This window comes from Nomascus leucogenys, chromosome 6, assembly GCF_006542625.1.
Source record: "Nomascus leucogenys isolate Asia chromosome 6, Asia_NLE_v1, whole genome shotgun sequence".
Taxonomy (NCBI): Eukaryota; Metazoa; Chordata; class Mammalia; order Primates; family Hylobatidae; genus Nomascus; species Nomascus leucogenys.
Genome location: NC_044386.1, coordinates 87070702 through 87092958, shown reverse-complemented (window position 1 = coordinate 87092958; position 22257 = coordinate 87070702). Strand labels below are relative to the sequence as shown.

Sequence of the window (22257 nt, the reverse complement as noted above, 5' to 3'; positions counted from 1 at the left end):
AAATATTCCTGATGTCTACAGGCTGCTTTAAAGGAAGTTCAATCCAGCTCTGCCTTGCAATTTCCAAGCCTGCTTTTTTAAGAGTGGAAGAAAGATACACAACCAAACAAAGGGAAAAGAAAACGACTCTCTTGTAGTTTACCCCCAGCTATTGGCTATTCAACCTCAATGTTGCTCGACAAGGTCATGAGCAAACAGCACCTTGGTAGTGCAAATGCTGCCCAAAGGACACTCGGGCCTGGACCACAGACTGCAGAAGTGGGAAGGGGCCTTGGAAATTGTGTGTCCACCCCCTTCGCTGTCTAGATGGAAAAATCAATCTTCAACAAGATGAAGGAAGAGACAACACGTTCAACAGAAAAACAGGCAAAGAATGTGAAAAAAAAATGTGGCCAATAAACATATGAAAGAAGTGTTAATCCTCATACTTAATAAAATAAACGTAAATTAAAATGATTAGATCCTGTTTTTTTTTTTTGAAACAGAGTTTCGCTCTTGTTGCTCAGGCTGGAGTGCGATGGTGCGATCTCGGCTCACTGCAACCTCCACCTTCTGGGTTCAAGCAATTCTCCTGCCTCAGCCTCCAGAGTAGCTTGAATTACAGGGTCCCCCCACCACGCCCAGCTAATTTTTGTATTTTTAGTAGAGCTGGTGTTTCACCATGTTGGCCAGGCTGGTCTTGAACTCCTGCCTCAGGTGATCTGCCTGGCCTCCCAAAGTGCTGGGATTACAGGCGTGAGCCACCACGCCTGGCCAACTAGATACCATTTTGCCACTGACTAGGTTGACGAAGATTAAAATCTGATAATTTAGTATCAGAAGAGATGAAGAAGAGCTAACATTCTCATATCCAGTATACAAAGATGTATACATAGAGACACAGTCACTGTCTTAATAACAAAAAAATCTGGAAATAGTCAAAATATTCTATGACAGGGTCCTGGATAAATATGATACATCCATAGTATGGAATACTATGCAGCCATTAAAAATGAGGGTGATCTTTGTATTATATGGAAAGACCTCAATGATACACTAAGTAAAAAAGCAAAGTGCAGAATAAAAAGAATTAAAAATTCTAGAAGGATACCCAAGCTACTATTAACAATGCTTATCTCTAGAGATTGGGGCTGGAGGATATGGAGGATTGGAAGGAGACTAACTTCTTACTGTATATCCTTCTGTACTGTGTAATTTTTTTTTTTTTTTGAGACAGGGTCTCTCTCTGTCACCCATGCTGGAGTGCAATGGTATGATCATGGCTCACTGCATCCTCGACCTCATGGGCTCAAGTGATCCTCTCACCTCAGCATCCTGAGAAGCTGGGAATACAGGCAGTGCCACCATGCCCAATTAATTTTTAAATTTTTGTAGAGACAGGGTCTCACTATGTTGCCCAGGCAGGTCTCGAACTCCTGGGCTACAGTGATTCTCCTGCCTCAGCCCCTCAAGAGCTAGAATTATAAACATGATCCACCATGTCTGGCCAAATTTTTAATCATAATTTAAAAACTAGTTTTAGCAAATAAATGATGATGATGGCAGGAATAAACATTGCTTATGAACCTATTATTTTCCAACTACTATGTTAAGTGCTTATGTGCTTCACTTTATTTGCCTTTTTACAAAAACAGAAACAGTAAATAGGTCACTATTATCCCCTTTCCATGCAGTGGGTACTAAAGTTTCCAGGGGTGAAGTAAGTTGCTCAAGGTGACTCTCTTACCCATCTACCTTCAGTAATGAAGCAGAGTATTTATAAAATAGAGAAATACTTTCCAAACTTAAGACAGCCTGAGGCCACCTTCCTGGGGACAGCCTGTATAACCCAGCAGTGATACAAGGAGGTGAGTGGAAGGCAGGACAAAAGGCTGCTGACTGGCTGAGGCCAAATCAAATTTCTGGAAACATCTTATCTCCATATAAAAAAAAGGGGAGAAGGCCTGGGGACCCCAGAGCTATACACTGTTTAAGCAAATAATGCTTGCAACCAGGGACTCAAATATATAAAGCAAAGTAGTTCCCTAATTACATATAAATCAACATCAAAGGCAACACACTTGCAGTTCCATGAAGAGGAAGCTGCCTCAGACCAGCAGAATTTCAAGGTGAGAGTAGGGGCTGAGAAGTATCCAGAACAGTCTCCACACCTTAGGATGCTGCTGTGCCAAGAAAGTTTACTGTTTTCTCATTCCTCCATTTTTTCCCAATTTTATTAAGAGCCTTATTATTTTTGGGTAATAGACTGCAGTAACATTTTTAAATGCTAGATTTTATTTGTCCTAGGGTCTGCCAGCACATGCTGTAATTAAAATGTTGATTAGTAAACAGTTTAAATATATGACAGACAATGCAGTTAAAGCCTACAGTTAGGTCAATATGTGATTTAGATTTGCCATTTAAAAAATCTCGTTTAAATTTTGCATACATTAATCACTACCATACTTCAAGGTTCTGATATCCACCTGACTACAATATTAAAATAAAACTTGCTGCCCCAGGGAAATCCTACTTATTCTTAATTGTTTCGAGGCTTTGATGGGCTTTTAATCTAAGATTAATTTATGCAATTTTAAATAACTCTTCTTATGATTAATAAGCTTGAAAATTAAAAGGAGTCTAAAGCAATTATAATGAGCATTTGGTCATAACCTCATTAGAAGAAGGAGTGAAGGATACAGCTCTGGAATTCTTACAAGACTACAATTTAAGGTTACTTTTAGAAAAGTCAAACATAGTTCCTGAAATTGCAAAGGCAGGTTAGCAAGGGTCAGTGTTAAAATGATGGCTAGCTAGATTAGCATACTAATGATTTTCCCTGAGAGTGACAGAAAGGACACAGAAAAGAAGATGCAGAAAGAGAGACAAGTGACATGTTGCCAAACAGCTACAAGCGCTGAACTCAGTTTCCCATTCTTTTGGCTAGAGACCTTCGCAAAATTTGAGAAACAGCCAAAGGGTCAGGACATTCCTATGCGCGAATCAGCTTCAGCCAGAGGGTCTGGCCCACCTGGGGCAGGCGGAATCAGTCCCGTTGTCCGCCCTGCCTGCCTATCTGTCTATCATTGACCAGCCACTTCCCTGCTTAAGAACCAACAAGAGCGTCCAACTGCCCCACTACTCTCTGGTGTGGACAGCCCTTCCAGATTGCACTGGCCCCATGCAGCTAACTTTACCCCATCATTTCCAAGGGTCTTTTTTGCTTTGGCCAGGGTGGGTTCTTCACTATCCTCGTTCCATCCGGTCTCAGCCTGTGCCATTTTCTCTCCCTGGAATGTCTTCCCTCTTGTTATTAGCAGTGATGATGATGACAATGATGATAAAAATGGTTACCATTTATTGAACACTTATTTTATGCCAGACACTGTGCTAAGTGTCTAACATTTTTATCTCACTTAAATTTCATGCTTTGCGATACTCTATTTTTGTAAGTAAGGAACTAGAGGTGGAGAGCATTCAGTAACACGCTGCAGGATGGACAGCTAGGAGAGGAAGGGAGAGGGAGGGGAGAAGCTGGCTTTCTGTTGTACCACCACTTTCCAAGTTCTGTACTCAGATCCGAGCCAGGCATCCTCACTGACTACTACGGCCCCTCGGCCACTGTTCCCTGAGCTCCTGCACCACCCAAGCCAGCAGCTTGGCACTCATCTACCTTCTCTAAATGTTGCCAATGGGCATGTCTAGTCTGCTCCTGAGACGTAAGTGTTTTCTATATTCTTTCTGAACCCATCACGGCACCTCACACACCTGGACAACAAATACTTGTTGATTAACTGGTTTACAATAATTCCCTCCAACAAGACGCTCATTACATTTTACCGATAATAACGGGCAGACATGAAAAGTTATGGCTTCCAGTGAGTGGGGAGGAATGTGCTTCATCTTGTTTGGATTTTCAACCACAGAGACCACCCCAAGAGACTACCAATTCAGTGTACACCAACTGCAAACATCCGACATACATATAATTTATTCTAAGTCACATTAAACTTCCCTAAACACATGTATCTTCCAAGAGGCAACAAGCTGGAAATACCCAGGAACATCAGACAGATGAGAAAATCATGACCCAAAGAGGCTGAATGACCTCGTGCCCCACGTATGTCTCGCACTTCATAGTTTACAAACACTTTCATAAACTCCATCTTCTGTAAGTTAAAAAAAAAAAAACAACCCAACAGCTAAAAGCCCCCTGTGAGGTTGGTATCATTACCCCATTTTACAGATGAAGCAGCTCAGGCTCAGATGGGCTAAGTAAACAGCTGTTGCCTGCCCAGTTTCCTAGAGGTAGTGCCTGTACTTGAAGCTATATTTTCTGATATCCAATTCAATCTCTTTCCAGTTTCCCAGGTTGCTTCTTTGTCAACATTCACCCCATAAACTGATTTGCAAGCTTTGAAAGACCATCCTTAGCCTCTCCAGGCTTTACTCACAACATGTCCTGCCAGTTGTCAGATCACAAACCCTTTTACCTTTCCACTCCTTCCATCAAGGTCATAGGATGAACGAGGTCATGGCTCCATGCCAGGGCCCCTGCTGGCTCCACGCCTCCAGCACCTGTGTTGGTGTGGACATCTGTGGGTTGTCTTCTCCTCGCTGTTTCCCCTCTCCCTTCAGGATGGACCCTGACTGTTTGGCTTCCTGTTTGTGTGACTTGACTACTTTGTTTGCATGTATGATGGATTTGTGTTTGCTGGATTAGTGTCTGATCGCCCTCTGTATTCCCTACAGCTGTGCCACTCAAGTAGTCGTCCTGTGAACTGCTTGCTGCTGGCCTGCAATGATACAAGTAGCCATGCTGCAATGTGAACCGCACACAGCTTCCTTCGCTCACAAAGTTTTGCTCCAAAAAGCTGAACTGAACTAAACAGAATGCTTTTAGACAGGCTTGATTTATATGCTGGCACAAATTCCTTATCTTCCTGTGTTTAAGAAACAGTTCGGGGCCGGGCATGGTGGCTTACACCTGTAATCCCAGCACTCTGAGAGGCCCAGGCAGGTGGATCACTTGAAGTCAGGAGTTTGAGACCAGCCTGGGCAACATGGGGAAACCCCGTCTCTACTGAAAATACAAAAATCAGCCAGACATAGTGTTGCTCATGTGTAGTCTCAGCTACTCAAGGAAGGGCAGGTGCTGATGTAGGAGGATCACCTGAGCCTGGGAGATTGAGGCTGCAGTGAGCCAAGATCGTGTCACTGCACTCCAGCCTAGGTGACACAGTAAGACCCTGTCTCAGGGAAAAAACAACAAACAGTTCAGATACTACCACTGGTACACAGCCCATACTCCGAGTTCAGCTAAACACGAATGTGCTCAGTAAAAAGTTCGTTGAGTTAAAGGTAGTTTCTCCCAAACTCGAGGAACATCATCTCTTGGAAGTTGCCCATTTCTATACCCATGATGGCAGAAGTGGAAAGGTGGAAAGGTTTGTGACCAGACAGCTGTCAGGACACACTCTGCCCTCAGTTTTTGCCAAAACCAAAGAAACAATGATTACATAAATTCTCACAGCTTCCCCTCTGATAACCAACTAACAGACCAGGTGCAAACTGTTGGTAATTACTTTCTCTTTTGTGTTTTGTCTCCACTGAGGTTCAGGCTTCAACCAGGCCCCCCTGCCACCTGGGGATGGGTGGAGAGTGTGTGCAGCCATCTGCTCTCTGCCTCGACCACGGCCCTGCAGATGCAGCCTGTGGCATCAAGGTGGAAGGGACCATAGGGAGGGAGTTGAGCAAAGCATCCTACAGGGGCACTGGCTTCACAAGCACACTCTGCTGAAATCCTACAAGTTTCTTCGTGTGGTCCTGTATTTGTATTTAGCTTTATTTTTCTAACTGCAAGAAATAGTTTGACTTAGTGGAAATTCTCTAAACCACAATAACAATCCTCTGCCTACCATGCAACAATGGGTGTAGCTTTGATGTTGTGCAGTAGGACAGTCCTGTGTTCTTCCTGGCTGTGTGACTCTAGGCAAGGAAATTAACCTCTCTGAGACCCAGTTTATGCATCAGTAAAATGGGAATAAGAATAATCCTTATAGTGTTCATGTGAAGGTCAAATGAAATAACTTAGATGAAAGAATGTTCTAACTTAAGTGTTTAAAATGTTTTATGTTTAGATCCATTTCTCTATATATAATAAATCAATTTTTTAAAGATTATAAAACAGGATCCTTTCTGGATTCATCTTCAGCCCCAAGTTAGGTGCAATTGTTACTTCAATCTCTTCAAGTGTGTTTAGAGAAAATAAATTGTAGTATGAATACTGGCTAGTGTGGCTATTAGAGGCTCTGGTACTTTTACTTATGATATAAGCTGCCTTTCACATCTGTGTGCAGAAAAGTAATATACTCACATAAATACCCAAATGTCCGTGGGTCCCAGCTCACCTGTCACTCCATTCTCAAAGTCTCCCCAGATACCCCTAGCAGAAATTCATTTCATTTGTTAAATTAATATCATTTAAATTCAATGACCATTTATTTGAGCATTCTACTTAGGCTGGAGACTGGGCTAGATGCTAAGGATACAAAGATAAGACATGATCTCTTCCTCGAGGGGTTGTGGTCTCCTTTATTGACTGTTACCACAAGTTACTGCCACAAAGCGTGAGGAGTGCATTAACAGAAGTATTAGCCAGGGTGAAGGGTGACAGGCAAAAGGAAGTCCTCAACCCAACTGAAGCATGCTTAGGAAAGCTTCACAGAGGTTGTGCCAGTTGGGTTTCGGAGGTGGAGAAGTTCACCATCTGGCAGTGAGGAAACAGCACAAGCAAAGACATGACTGTGTGAGGATGCCTCATGCATCTGGGGACTGCCAGAAGTTTGGAGCACAGGACTCCACAGGAGTGGCCTGAGGTGAAGGGGTAGGTGAAGGTGGGAGGAGAAGGTGAGGGGGGGTCTCTGGCGATTCTCACATTCTATCCTGTGCTTGGCTGTGTCTACCCTCACCTTCCTCACTGGACTGTGAGCTGGCTGGGGGGTCAGGACTTGGGGCTGACATGCTGCCTCCTCGGCGTCAGGCAGGATGCTGGGCACAGAGCTGATGCTAAGACATAAAAATGGCGAGTGCAGACTGAAATGCACATCTGTGATTCCCACATCGGCTTCTCTCCATGTCTCACAACAGTAGAAAAGGCTTCTGAAATACAAATCTGCACCAGACGTGCAGTGGGTTATAATTCAGCCAGTCCCCTAAAAGCCATCCTTACACCTTCCTTTGGTGCTTAACCCACTTTCCAGATGATGCGGCACTGCTGCCTGCACAGGAGAGCTGAAAAGGGGGCCGTTTCTGAAGGCAGGAAGGAGACAGCGCCCAGCCGAAGGTCTGCCGACCTCCCTGACGGGGAGGAAAGCTTGTTTTGGAGAAGGGACTTTCCAGTGCAGAGCTGGTGCCACGGGCCCTGCATAAACCAGCATTCCAGGGTTGCCGATCTGCCTTCCCCAGAGTTAGAGCGAGAGTATTCCAGAGGCAAAGCTGTGGCTTAAAAAAAAAAGTCGTGTTTAATTTAAAAATTAGAAACTGGAGCAGGCTGTGAGCACAGGGGTTGATTGAAACAAAATTTAAATTCCTGTCAAGCCCATTTAAACACGGGGGCCCTTCATAGACAATTAGCTGCTCCCTGTGAATGCTGAATAAACTCAGGCCTGGTCACTGTGAGAAGAGAGGCGCCTACTGTGAGGTGCTGAAAAAAAAATTAACTAAAATCAGGCTGTATGAAATATTTAGCCTTCCAGTATATCACAGGGGTTTGAAAGTGTAAACAAGACAAAAATCGATTCCTCGGTGCCCTCAAATCAATCCCCCAAAATGGTTAGGGCATCTGTTTCTGCTAAATTTTGTTTACATCGGCAGATTTGCCTTAATTGCAGTTGTTTATCTCTCATTGTCCCTGGGGCCCTAATCTCCCGATTACTAATACTTAACACTCATTTCACATCTAAAGCTACTTCTAATCCTCAACAGGTTTTGGGGGCTCTTAAAATTATTGAAACCGCAGAGGCAGGAGACACTGCCTCTTTGTGAAAGGAACATTTTCTTATCTACTACCAGCTGGGCCCAATCATCACCAGGGATGGCTACAACAAAGGTGCTAAAAGGCTCTTCCACAATGACTGCTGCTCCACTGGGGATTCAGAGGATAAAAAAGAGCTTTGATGGAAAAATCTGAACAAGAGGCTAAAGCAGTCCAGCCAAATAAAGTTACTGTCATAATCAAATGCTGTCAATCACCATGAAAATCCAATTAAAAATGTTTCAGCACAGCCCTCTTAAGTGGAAAAAATGTACCCTATTTATACAAATTTTTGTCAACTCCACACCAATCCCACAATTAGAAAGTCCTGCTATTAATTGAATCCCCCTCCCCCCCAAATTTAGAAAGAGATGCAGGCCATTCAGAAGCCTTCTGAGGAGGCTAAGACACACACAGGCTAACAATTAAGAGTTAATCGGGTTACATTTGAAAATTCCATTTTCATGTGTGTCAAGGGAACCTTTGCACAAATAAATGAATGGTACCTATTCTCCTACTTCAGAATCAGTGACCATTTATATGAAGAGAACAGAGAAACGGTAAACCAGGATACTGGAAAGAAACTAGTCCACGCTCCAGCAAATGTCTCTCGGTAGACCAAGGCCTAATGTTTAATTCTAATCTTGAAAATTAAATAGAGGACGGTAGGCCCAAATGTCTCTACTGCCTTTCTGCAGTCTCTAAATGGCCAAGTGAACCTCAAATTATCTGCAGGCAGATTTGGCCCTTCAAATAACTCTGTATCCGAAACCACAAGACTCACAATTCCCAAAGGTCTCTCTCAAAACTGCTACAAATTAAAAAGCAAACAACCCATTAAACAAATCCAGCTGGTACAACTGTAAATAGGAGCTTTCTAATATTTTCCCCAGCTCTTAAAATTCCCGGTTAGACTGGTTAATAATTGATAAGAACTGCATCTATTTATCGGTGTGTACTCACAGGAAAACAACTTTGCTACCTTCAACAGCAATTCCCAAATCCCAGGGACTAGCTTTAGGATCCTTTTATATTTCTCCCACAAACGGCTGAATGTCTCTGGTCTTTTTCAACCGAATCCGGTATTCCCAAGAGCTGGGGAGTGGGTGGCATGCATCTGATGTGCTGACAGATAAAAACCTTCAGGTCCCCTGTCATCAATCTAACAGGCAAAGATGGTGCTAGCCAGGAGGTCTCCTCTAGGTTTCGGCTCTCTAATAACCTCTGGATGTGGAGTTACTTGCTTGAGGTAAATTCTCAAGTGGTCAGAATGCATACCAAAGATCATATGTGCTGCTGATCACCACCTGGTTAGCACCTCCTAGCTCTGTCCATACATCCAGGTGGGATGGCTAAACCCTGGTGCTGGTTCTGATCGGTAATCCTCATGCTATACTGGTTGTTAAATGTTTTGAATATTATCCCTGCAAATATTGCAACATCCTAGAAATTTTATTATTTTGGCACCAAATTTTCTAACCTAGATGACCTCTCCTAGCAGGAAATCAAACAAAAACCTTTTTTATCTGGCCATGTATTCTAGTGTGGCCACCCTAATTTATACTGTATATTGTAATGTCCAGGGATTGCTTGTTCTTGGACTAGCTTCTTTAGCTTTACTCTGAGTTCCTGGAGAACCAGATACATGTCTTGTTTGTCTGTCTGTTTAGTGTCTACTTTATCTGTACAGTGTTTTACTGGATTGGAGAGAATAGTATGTGCAACCAACACTGTTTTGCCTAAATGACAGTAGACTAGGATAGGCACTGAATTATAAGATCATGATCCTCCTTCAAGGAACTTACAATCTAGTGGAAGAAAAAAGGTATTAAACCAGTGAGTTTCCCCTCTGGCTGTCCTTGTAATCATCTAGAGAATTTTAAAGGTTAAAAAAAAAAAAAAAGTACCTTCTCCCTGGCCAGAGTTTCTTTGATCTGGGTTGGGATCCAGGCATTTTTTTTCTTTCGCCTTTTAAACCTCTGAGGTGACTCTGATGAGCTGCTAGGGTTGAGAGCCGCTGTACTACATGGACTAACTTGTGGTCATAAGATGAATATATAATTAAATGCTGCTCCAACCTAGACACAATACATGCAGAAGGGCTTCAGAGAAGGGAGCAAGCAACTGTGAAGGCGAGAGTAGGGAAAAGCCACAGGGAGGAGGACCAAGACCTTCCAGGGGAGGGGAGAGGAGGCTCTTTTAGGCTGAGAGCACCACCCAAATAACAGAAAGTTCTAATGAGCTAAGTCATGGCCAATGAGGAACTAAAGTGTAACATACTTTAAAGACCCACCTTAGCCTCCCGCTGCCGCAAATCTGGCATGGCACTGAAGAGCAGCCCAACTGATCCACTTTACTGCATCCAAGATAACCAAACTCTTCCTGTGCTCAATGAATGCTACACAGCTTCGCTGTGCCTTGAAACAAGACACTAGGAAGACGACAGTCCAATAAAACACGAAAGAGGCATTACAGACATGAGTTCAAATAACTACAATCTTAAACAGGCGAGTCATCATCATACTAAGAGATCTGACTTGATTGATGGAGGAAAAAAGTTATGCTTAACTGCGAAATTAAAACTGTCAGATCACCATGATCAAGGAATTACAGACTTTATCTATATCTCTCTTGCTATGTGCATGTATATAAAGACATATACATACACACACATATTTATCTGCTAAAGTCTTGTGAAAAGATTAAGTGGTCACATCTATGGAAAAACAAAGCCTGTTTTCTTAGGGTTATAATCTCTCTGTTCTTGCTGAAGTGCTAATGTGTCATCAAAAATTCAAATTAAAGCTGTCTGATTTAGTGCGATCTCAAGTATCCAGACAGTGAATCTGCCATTGTAATTATGTGCAATTAAAAAGCTAAAATCAACTTCTTTACTAGTGGGTTCCTCTTTATAAGCAGACACAAACAGATAATTTTAATGGCCTTCAGAACTTAAAAAAAAATTCCATGGTCGTCAGCTGGACCCTATGTGGGGCCCCCTTGCTGTTGTGATGACTTTTGTGCATGATGGAAATACTCAGTTGAAGTTACAGTCCCAGCCAGTATTTCTCACTGCAAATTCTGGGCGGCATAGCTAATAAGCTACTTCCAAATGAACAACTGAAAACAAAATGATGTTTACAAGAATGAGTGGCCAGACACATTAGGAGTCTGGCCCTAAAGGCTCATTTTAAAACACACTTTATATGACACAGGCAATAGCTAACTGTAGTGAACTACATCCAAGTTCACAATTTATTAACCATCATTAGTATTTTAAAAAGCTTAGATTTTTGCAAGCACAGGGTGGATGAGCACTCTTTAAGGGGGCTATGGAAATACACCTTTCTTCATATTTGCGCTCAGGGCATAGGTAAGCCCCGGATCAAAGTAAACCAAAACTTATCTTTGGCACGTTTAGTAGAATGTGGTGATCATTTCGAATTGATCTGAGCCCCGTGCTTCTAGTAAACAGTAACAGGTAAGAAATCCCCCTACCCTTCTGCTAACCACAAAGGATCACCCTGCTCTCACAGAGGTAAGATCCTTTTCCATCTTTCCTCGTGACTTCTCTAAGACTTGCTGGTGACCCCCTTGTTTACCTGCCTTCGTAAGACCTCAGAACCCTCCCTTTTCTTTGAGCCATTCCTCATTAATAAACACTCTCCCTACTGCAATAGCCCTAAATAAAATCGTCTTCTTAATTGTCTAGTGCATTTTGTCTTTCACAGTGATCAGAAGATTTGGGTCTAATAATGAAACAAAGCCATTTGGTGTGAAGCCCAAAGTCACACTGGAATTTGAGTGCTGGAGAGACAAAAATCTAACATCATGGTTACCCTGATTGTTAAACGGACCACGCAGATGTGCAATTTATCATATACCTTGATTAATTGAGAGAACAACCAACCATACTATCTGAAAATGTAACTACAATCAGGTTTGGAAAAGCAGAAAAGCTACCAGTGACAATTTAATTTAGAGGAGTTAAACAAGTTAACATCTCTTAGTAAGTAATTAAATGTTTAAACAGATTTTTCTAGAGCAGTTTGGTGTTTATTAGCCCCCAAACATTACCACCTCTTATACATAAAGCCTTAGCTGAGAAATGAGATGCCTTCAAGTTTGCAGCTGCTGGGGTGACATGAAGGAAAAAAATCCAAGAGCACTATTCTGATTTTAACTGATACCCCGCCTTCTAGGACCCATGCCAGCTTGTTGTATTTCTAATGCCACTATTTACTTGCTGTCTAAGCAAAATGTCAAATTTCAATTGCAAACTGTATCCTGTGTTTCTTTTTAGATGCCTGGATTGAAAACCAAACCTGAGGAAATGCTAAACGCCTTTAAAGGATGCCCTACTCTGGAATGTACAAGGAGATGCACAAAATAACAGGCATTACTAGAACCTAAGGAGAAAACCCATGTTTTTAAACAATTACTAAAGCAGTATAGTAATAGCATAAAGACAATTTCTTCGCCAGCTTGTTTCTCTGAAATTCTCTCTGCCACTGAACAGCTAGAACAGATAATAACTATTAGTAAATCAAACTCCTCTGCAATATCCAGCTGTGCCTCATGCATTTACATACAGATAGAATGGGTATATGTTTTTAATATGTATGTGATACGTACTTTTACCACAGCCCAAGTGCATGTTACAAAGGAGGGGGAGAATGGGAATCAGATCAGCATGAGATAATAAAGTGGCCTAGATAAAGTATTAGCCAGCGATTGATCTCAAACCGGGATGCTGCTTCTTCTGACCTGATTACTTACTATGCATAGATTCCATTAAATAGAGCTTAGACACTGAAAGCTTCTGGAAACACTCTAAATGCATAGAAAGATCTACCATACTCCGAGCCCAAATTGTAACCGTGTGGGTGCCCACAGCCCACACCGTCCCCGCTCAAGTTAAGGCCCACAATCAGGCTAGGCAGGGAGGTTAAAGGGCTGCCTGACAGCTGGTGCAAAGCCCTGCTGAACCCCATAGAAAGCACCCCACCCCCACCCTCAAGCAAGCACTCTCCCGCTGAGTGAACACTTCCCTCCCTACAGTCAGCTCCTGGCCAAGTAACTCTAAAGGACAGAAGCAAGGGAGCTTAACAATCATTGAGGGTCAGGGTCCCCTTTGAAAAATGTAGCAGTCATGAATTCTTCTTTTTGGATGAGAAGGCACATCTCCACATGCATAGATAACTTCAGATGTAATTTCTGGGGCTCTGACTTCCTAAAGTCACAGACCATTGGTCAAGGGCTGCCCCCTCGGTTTTGCAGATAAAGACACTGAAGTGAAGAGGGAATGGGGAGTTGGCTGAGGTTACACAGTGAAGGGATGTGGTGGAGGTTCTCCCTGCTAAGTCACATCCTGAACTTAGCTACCAAATAACTCTGAAGGATGATTAATTCCTCAGAAGGAATTCCTTGTGGTTTAGAGAAGCAAATGGTCTATACAGTAATATCTCACATATCCCTTTTATTTAAAAATATTTAAACATGGAAATTGAATAGCAAAACCAACCTGAACCCCCATCTTAATGCTCTCATCTTAGGTTGTCTTTGTCCCTGAGTTTAAGGGTCTGATTTTTATGTTTTTGCATCCTTCAATTTGATTATTGACATTTAAGGGAAATTTCTCTACCATCTTTGCATTATCGCTGTCTCCCCTCTTGCTGCAGTCCCATCAATCCTTTCTGACTGGCAAGGGGATGGCTTTTTCCCACATAAGCCATGGAATCCCTGCATCGTCTGAAGGCCTGCTGAGCATTCTGTCTGCTACCTCCTCAGGGTCTCTACTGTCCGAAAATTTGTCCCTAAGTTTGTTGGTGAGGCAGCACTGACACAGGTCTTTCCTGGGAGTTGCAGCAGCGTGATTTAAAAGCAGATTCTTTAATAATGGAATCATTATCACAGGAAAAGAATTGGAGGCGGAGGCGGAGGCGGAGGTGGGGGTGGGGTGGGGTGGGGGTGGGGGTGGGGTTCTACCTGTCTTGTGTCGGTATGCTGAATGTTCTTGGCTGCCTGCATGCTTAGTTTACCTTTAAAGCAGGGTTTAAAGCTGACTCCTGATTTCTGCAATAGGCTCTTAAAGAACTGAAAGTCACACCTTTCCCAAGGATGAGGGACCTCCCTATACATGAATGGGAGTCCGTTCAAGAGAATTCACTCAAGAAAAAAGATCCATGTGGAAAAGTGTGCTGTTCCCAGGGTTCCTTGTATAGAAGTGGAATGTCTTAAGAGATTGCCCGGCTGGTGGTGAATATGTTGCCTGTTTGAACTCCACCAGGTCAATGTTGAAGAGGGTTTCTGTTCCAGCAGGCACTAGAGGTTTCACATTGCTCTGAAAATGTCTGAGACAGAGATATACTCATGCTTTGCCCATCCTGTTTCCTTTGCCTGGAATGGCTCCTTCAAAGCTCTCTATTAAAATTCACTTCATCCTCCAAAGGCCCTTTTCAAATGCTACCTTCTCTACCCAGTTTTTCCTCATTTCCCCAAATGGATCTCCACAGAACCCTGCAGTTCTTTTATACTAGTTACTTCATTCTAGTTATTTGTATACTTGCTATAGCCCCAAAAGATTATCTGTGTGGCTTCCTCTATATCTTCTGCTGAGTCTAGAACAAGACTGTGCACAATGGTATATCAACTACCAAATTCAATTATTTAATGGGTTCTGAAATCTCTTAGGATGATGCAGATGCTGATAAAACTTTTGAGAGAACTTCTGATGTAGCTTAATGACTACATGCCAGAAAACCACAGCAGCTGAAATGTATCCTGGCCTCCCCAAAATGTAAGCATTAAAGGAATTTCTTGGTCCAACTTTAAAATACTTCCACTTAGGATATAAAAACTGAAAACCATCATAAGAACAACCACACAAAGTAGAGGGGATAAAATATCTAAACAACTAAATCAGTTCTAACACTGAGATTTTAATGGTCTCAGAAGTCTAACCTTGAGTTTTACATTAATCTTTAAGACTGACATGGTCAAAAACTGCCAAGATGATGATTTTATGATGCGATAAGGAGTATTCTGGTATAAACAGTGACCTCACCACCTAAGTGCCCACTCTGCATGGCCCAGACCCAGGAGGAAGGGTGATCTAGCCCACCAGTCCTACATTCTGATTTACTTAGGCTGAGACTTGCTGTGTTCACTGGTCAAGGTCACACCTGGAGTTCATATAAGAGTTCCCAAATAGTGAATCTATAACTTCCAGTATTTCCAGCTGCCCATCTCTAATTTTCTTTCTTCGATTTGGAAATGGAGGCCTACAGGGAAATCTTGACAATCCTGCAGGCCTCACTTGAAGCAGCCCATGTAGCCCATGCTGGTATCCTGCTGGCTGGAGTTACCATGCTTGGGAGATAAACTGCTCTTTTTGTGAAAGGCATGGGCCCCCACCCAGAGTGACAAATGGGCTCTACAGTTCATGCATTCAAGAGGAGGCTCTCGGCTTCCAGATGGGAGCACCATCAAATAGGTTGTAGGCGGGAGAGAAAAGGAAAATTAAAGCCATTAATATGCTGGAAGGAATAAAGAGGCTGGTTCCTTAAGATTGGGCCCCTAGGATGTGGCTCAAGTTCCTTAAGACAAAGGAAAACGCACTTTCTTTCCCATCCCCTATTGGGCCCAATCTTTTGCCCAAAGTCCAGGCAGGGCTCACTCTCTGACCACAGCAGCTTCACATATAGTCTATTATTCCCTGCCTCCTCACTGAGCCCTGCCAAAGCAGTGGTGCCTCACCACTGCTATACCTTTGGGAATGCATTCATTTAAAATCAAACAGTGAGCAGTACTAGAAATAATGTTAAATTAAGTATGGAATGTTGCTTCCTGTGACTACATTTTTCATAGTATTTTATTGATTTATTGATATTTATTAATTTAAAATGTGGGACAGCACACAACAGGGTATAGAGTTGTAAAGAGATATATCTAAATACCTGTGTTCTCTCTCTCTCTCTCTCACACACACACACACACACACACACACACACACATACACACACATCACTTGCTTTCAAAGCACTGAAAGTACTCACCCTTTAGCCTTGTCTTTATGATGTGCTACCCTGGAGTGGTGTTCCTTACCAACATATACATCCATATACATTTATGGGCGTATGTGTGATCTGCAGGTGTTTTATTTATAAGTGGCCAACTCATTGCAGCATTGAAACATGCATTTACAAACAAATATCTGTTTTATGAAATCCTATTCCTTTGTTTTAATAGCTGAGCTATCCAGCCATAGCATAATAATGCACAAGGTAAATGGGTCTCCATCTCTAGAACCTGTTCCAAGTTTTCTCAAATGTGACTAACTGCAAGAATTTCCCAACCATCAAAGAGACCAAAAAAAGACGCCAGTTTATTCTAGACATGAAACCTGCAGAGTTATAAATTGCAGAGGTTTTTAGGGGTGATTTTTAACTTGAAACTACCCTGAAAACTGAGATTTTGCTCCAGGGAACATGAAGAAGGAAAGTACCTTCCTGAAAAGCATTCATGATGCAAAACGGAAACGTACTGTTATTTTATATTCGAGGATGAAATCCATATTATACAGAAGTTGGGGCACTGAAACTGTTTATTAGGTTGGAATACAAAGGACAAAAACCTCTGAACTGGTATCTGTAAAATGCATATTGTTTAAAGAAGGTGAAAGAAAATTGGTAGGAATTTGCTCTGACTGTAGTAATCCAAAGGCAGGGAATGGTATGCAAAACATTAGAAAGAACAGACTATAATTATTATTTACTAATGCTCGATCCTAATGTTATTCTAACAGCTTGTGCGTTGTCAAATCAACAATCTGCACTAAACAAATGACCATTTGGGAATTGTTAGGGAGCATCTCTGTTCCTCTCCCTGCTTGACTAAAAACTGTCATTTGCAATCAAAGAAAGCTGCCTTGGAGCTGAGAACACAGCACTCGCAGCCTTGTAGCTGTCTCTTTCTGAGGAAAGACCAAAGATTCACATTAACTTGATCTTTTGCAGCCAGTTTAATTTCATTCTACATGAATCTAAGACTCCATACCATATTCAGAAATTTTCTGCAGAATTGCACTAAAAACTTATTGCACCAATGATCTTCTGTTACCAATCCTCTGAATTCTAAAAGGTTTAATAGCAAATGAGGATAAAGAGTAACCTACATTAAGTTTGTGACCCTTGATGAGACAAATGAAAAGAGTTCTGCATTAACTTTCAAAAAGGTGGTGGGTTTTTAAAAAGTAAAAACTATTATCTGAGGATATGACCTTCAAAAACATCTACCCAAATAAAGTAAATAATGTTGCCTTTTCAGAGCCTACGGCTGTTTTAAATTCCATTCTGGACTTTTAAGCAGAATGTTAAACATAAATATATAACTGAGAATTCTAATGTAACTATAAAAATTCACTTACCATCAATTCTTCAGGTGCTGGCCTTTCTTTTGGCTGTTTTCGCATACTATAGTGGAGAGAAAGAAACCCCTCTATTATCTGTGTCATTTGTATATTTTTGCTATAATTTCTACCAATGGCTATTTGTACTGGAATTTGAATGCTTTTAAAATACATCATGTTCAATTCTTGGCCAAAGTATTAGCATATACTCCCTTTCTTTTATTTTGGTCTTTACTTAATCAGATTTCTGGGGGACATTATGAGTAAGAAACAAAAAGTTTTTTCTTACTTTTTCACTTAAAAAATATTTTGCAACACAAATAAAGAATGAATTTAAATTAAATGTATCCTAATTCTACTTTTGAAGCTAATGTGAAAAAAGCAGCAATATTCTCTTATTGACTCAATTATCAATTTATTTCAAACTTAAATTTAGAGAGTATACTTTTTTTTTGGTAATTGGGATAAGACAGTAAGGAAAGAAACATGACTGTAGAGTCAAATGAGAATACATCTCATTCTTTCACTGTTATTCCGAATGACAAGAAGTATATAAAACAGGTCAGGAATCTAGATAATGCTACAAAATTACAAGTGTGTTGCTGTAGATTACCTTGACTTGCATTTGTTTTGGCAACAAGGCAAGCTGATAATTCATTAAACCGCTGTGGGACAGCTAAATTTGTTTAAGCTGCTTAAAGAATCGCATTCTTCATGCAAAATATTTCTTGTCTTCCACGCAATAGATATAATTAGTAGCTGTAACATGTACTTAGCTATGTGATGAAGCACTCACACATGGGATGGAGGTGACTGTGGGCAGCTGCCTACTTGATGGCCTTATTTGTTCTAAACTCAGAGTGTCCGTGGGATAGTCATGAAAAGAGACTGCTGCTTCTATCACTTGGAAAAATCACACGGATGCTTTTTTCTTTATAAGGCACTCTTCTAACAAGCAAGAAGAAAACTCTTCTTATAATCTCTGCATTTGCTGACAATACTTTTTTTAAAATAGATTTAATGATCATTTGGTAAACAAGAATCGGAGTTATGAACCATTAATGACATCGAGGACATTTGCCTTCCCTATAAATAACCATATGCACCTCTCAAATACTGCATCCATTAGCAACTAATTCAAGCTGTCTCACCAGTGGAGTTGGTAACAGTCCTAATCTGACATTCCAAAGTAGCTGTATCTCTTGGGAAAACAAGGCTATTACCCACTATCATTTCTGTTTTGGCTTGACATCTGTGGAAATTTGAATACAGGTTATCCCTCCCTCTGTCTCCATAAAACTTTTAAATAACAGCTGATTAATTTTTTGGACAGAATGGAGGTGAAGCCTTATCCACTTTTCTCCCTGCTGCTCAGACCAGCCCCACCCCCAGGTTGGTCTCAGACCACACAGCGAGATAAGATTAGCACTGCGATCCTGTCACAAATCCAACATCTCCTCCGGAGCAGAGAGGGTGATGCCCAAACCAGGCGCTCCAGGCAGTAGAGGAATCGCATGGTTTGTGTTTCAATTTTTGCATTTCAAAATGAGGCATTACGATGTGTAAAACACATGGTACACATTACCATGTGTTTTAGGAATTCCATGTAAAGGAAATTAAGAGGGATATATATTTCTGGGTAATGGTTCTAACATCATTAAGGAGCTTCAAAACAGTTCAGGATTCCAGTGTTTAATCAACATGTACGCTTTTTTCCAACATGGCATGCTTTGGAAATAAAATGTTTTCAGAGTAAAAATAGTTTTTAAAAGCTACACAATATTATATAAGTATTTTAAATAAATAGAACTAGTGTTAATAAAATTTTTTTAATTGGGGAGAAAAATTTCTTCCTCACATATATTTTCTATGGAATATAAACTGCATGAGACATTTTTATTAAGAGGTAACATGTTACACTTAGTCAAAAAGGTGACAAAGCTTGACATTTATATTAAGGAATATTTCTTGGTTTCCCTTTAGCATAATCATCAGACAGATCATAGTGGGAAGGGAAGGGGATGGCACACAACGATTTTGGTTAGCAAGAATCCTGATAACATTACTTGGCCACACCACAGAACCAAGGGTTTCTTTTGATGGGGTCTGCCCATTCATTTTCCACCAGAGGACATGACTCTGGACTTTGGTGAAGGAGGGAAAGAAGACCAACGTAGTTAAGAAGGAGCTGCGGTTGGTTTTGTCTCCTGCTTTGAGGACAATGATTCCTATGTTCCTGAATTCCTCCTCTAAAAGACATATGCGTTCTGCTAGGAGGAAAAAGGCAGAAGGCTGGCAAAGAACTCTTGGCAGTAAAATGCCTGTTTCTTCAGATATAAAATGACAAGGAGTTGCCTAGAGGCTCTGAGGGCCCCTGTGGCTCCTCTCAGTTCTTTAAGGGTTAAAATGGGCTGAACTGTTTTCATAGTCTTCCAAATGTCAAAATTCATTGAAATGGGACCCCAGTATTGCATTTAAAATACAACCAAAGATAAAAGTTATTTACTGAAAAATCCGATGAATTAATAAACTATGCTGCTTCCACTAAGTGACAGACAGTTTTATGGGTAACTTGAGGTTACGTTAATAAAAATAAGCTTCGTACGTCTGTTCAATAGGGGCTATACAATTGTGTATTTCTTTTTTTTAAAAAAGGATAGCAACAGCATCTGTGCTTAAAGAAGTATCATGACTTTCAGCAGTTTATTAAATCAGGAAAAAGGCTCTGAAGTATGCTTATTACCCTTTGTGTAAATAACGTTTACATAATTTAAACAATTTCTTCAGCTTTGCTGCCCCATCTGCCCAAGGCCCCGAAGTCCCTCCTGTCTCCAAAAGGAAGCAGGGAGAGCCATAAGGTCTCACGGAGCTGCCGAGTTAATGGCATGTATCATTTACATTGAGGGCATGGCATGTTTGTAAACGGGCTCACCACTGAGTGATGAAATGTACAAATGGCTCCGAGAACTCTCCAACTGGAAGGACGGGCGAATCCTGGGATGGAGGAAAAACATGTCACCAAAAGTCACAACAGTCTCCATTCTCTTTCTTTATATTCCCCACCCACCCATGTGAAGGAGCAGTATAAAGAGGGATACAATGAGAATAAGGCCTCACCCAATTAAAAAGACTGTCTTTACCCTATTCCACACATTTAGGTAAAAATGCCAAATTTAAAGCCACACATATTTTACAATGGTGAGAAACATGAGAGCTGAGAGAGGGGAGGTGAAAAAAGGACAATGATAGCCACAGGGTAGGAGACAAGGTAGGGAAAGTGTAAATGAGAAATTAATGATTATTTAAGTAACACACAAATGGTCTTGTAATTAACAAAGAGCTGTGAAATTATTCTTGTGTTGACCTTTGTTTCTTTTACTGGATTTGCTAGTTATTTACACTTTCCTTTTTATTTACATTTATTTTTATATTCAACTGCTCTTTACTATTTGCCCTTAATAGAATAATTTGGATCAAAATTTCTTTGTTTTTTTTTTTTTTTTTTTTACTTTAATAGAAAGGCTTTTATAGGGGAAGTTGTTTCCTGAAAAGGAATTTCAGCCTATTTGCCAGTCTAGGCAGACTCCTCATATGAGAAAGCCAGTGAATTAAGGATACAATGAAAAACTCCCAACTTGACCACCAACCAAAACTAGGATGGAGGTGGGAGTCAGTCAAAAAAGCAGAAAACTACACAGCAACAAACAACCACCACCACGTAACACAGACAGCAAACCCCATTACCATTTGCAAAGGAAGGCTTTAAGAATTTAGGAGTTTTTCCAACAATGACAGAGAGCGCCACTGTGTTTATAGTGTAACAGCTCAGGATGTAATGAAATTACACTGCAGAGTACTTTAACAGTCATCTCATTAGACCTACAGTTGGAACAAGAGAGCCACATAAAGTAGGCAGCTGCAAATGACTCCATTCTCATCTATTCTCATTTGCTATTAAAAATACCTTTCGGCGGCTTTTTTCCACCCTGACATCCCTACACAAAGTGCCCTGCAAAGTATGATACATGCACCTATTTAAATTAACAAAGGAATGACTTATTTTAATCTCACTGTGCTTTGGAGTGCTTTGGCCATTTGGATGAGCAATATATCATTACATACAACCTTCCAGCGCTGCAGGCAAGAAACTCAGAGCATGCAGCATTTGGTGGGAGCCAAACAATTTCTCTAGCATACAACTGTGTCAAATGCATGCATGTATTCATTATTGAGAACGAGAGGAAATAGCTTTGATGTAGTAGAAAAAAGAAGATGATAAAAGCACCTCTGCAATATGCGTGTCATTATCAATGGTGGCAGATAGATACAATTGCACAGCCTCCTATGTGATTAGTAAATATACATATAATTGCTGTGGCCAATTATCAGAAAAATGAGATCGGTAATTACAAGACAGAAAATTAACTAGAACTCTTATTAAGGCTTTGTTTCCAATTCAAACAATTGGAAACTGCTGGAAAATACAATTAAATCAAAAGGAACTAAGGGGGTCAAGGCAGCCAAAAAACAAACAAAAAACAACAACAAAAAAGAGACAACAAAAAACCCCGAAGAGGCTACAAGAAAAGAAACATGAACAAAATGTTTCTTGGTTTTTGCATATCTGTCCTCTTCGAATTTAATCTATTCATCCAGAAGAAGGGATGGTTAGCAATTCTAAAATTAAAATTCTCATCAGTAAAGAAAGGCTAAGAGGAAAAGAAAACAAAGGAAAAATGGAGTGAAATAAAATCTTGCCAAGTTCAAAGGATTACATGCAGGCATTACACAGAGACGACATGAAAAACGGGGGTGGATGGGTGGCTGATGAAAC

The 22257-nt window shown here is 41.0% G+C and overlaps 2 protein-coding genes across 4 annotated transcripts in view; both read right to left on the bottom strand.

Annotated features, from left to right (window-relative positions):
• The window catches only part of SKOR1 (SKI family transcriptional corepressor 1), a 64920-nt gene extending 44532 nt beyond the window's left edge, over positions 1–20388 (bottom strand). Inside the window, exons 1-2 of the mRNA XM_030814637.1 lie at positions 20356–20388; positions 17442–17487 (exon numbers count right to left, since the gene is read on the bottom strand). The gene's annotated coding sequence lies outside the window, so the exon portion shown is untranslated. The remainder of the gene's footprint in view (positions 1–17441; positions 17488–20355) is intronic.
• MAP2K5 (mitogen-activated protein kinase kinase 5) overlaps positions 1–22257 on the bottom strand; it is a 261289-nt gene that overhangs the window by 17174 nt on the left and 221858 nt on the right. Inside the window, exons 20-22 of one of the 3 annotated variants that reach the window (XM_030814641.1) lie at positions 20356–20417; positions 17442–17487; positions 6578–7153 (exon numbers count right to left, since the gene is read on the bottom strand). In XM_030814641.1, coding sequence (XP_030670501.1) covers positions 6983–7153; positions 17442–17487; positions 20356–20417 — 279 coding nt within the window. In that variant the 3' untranslated portion in view covers positions 6578–6982. The other 2 variants (XM_030814640.1, XM_030814642.1) reach the window with 2 other exon arrangements.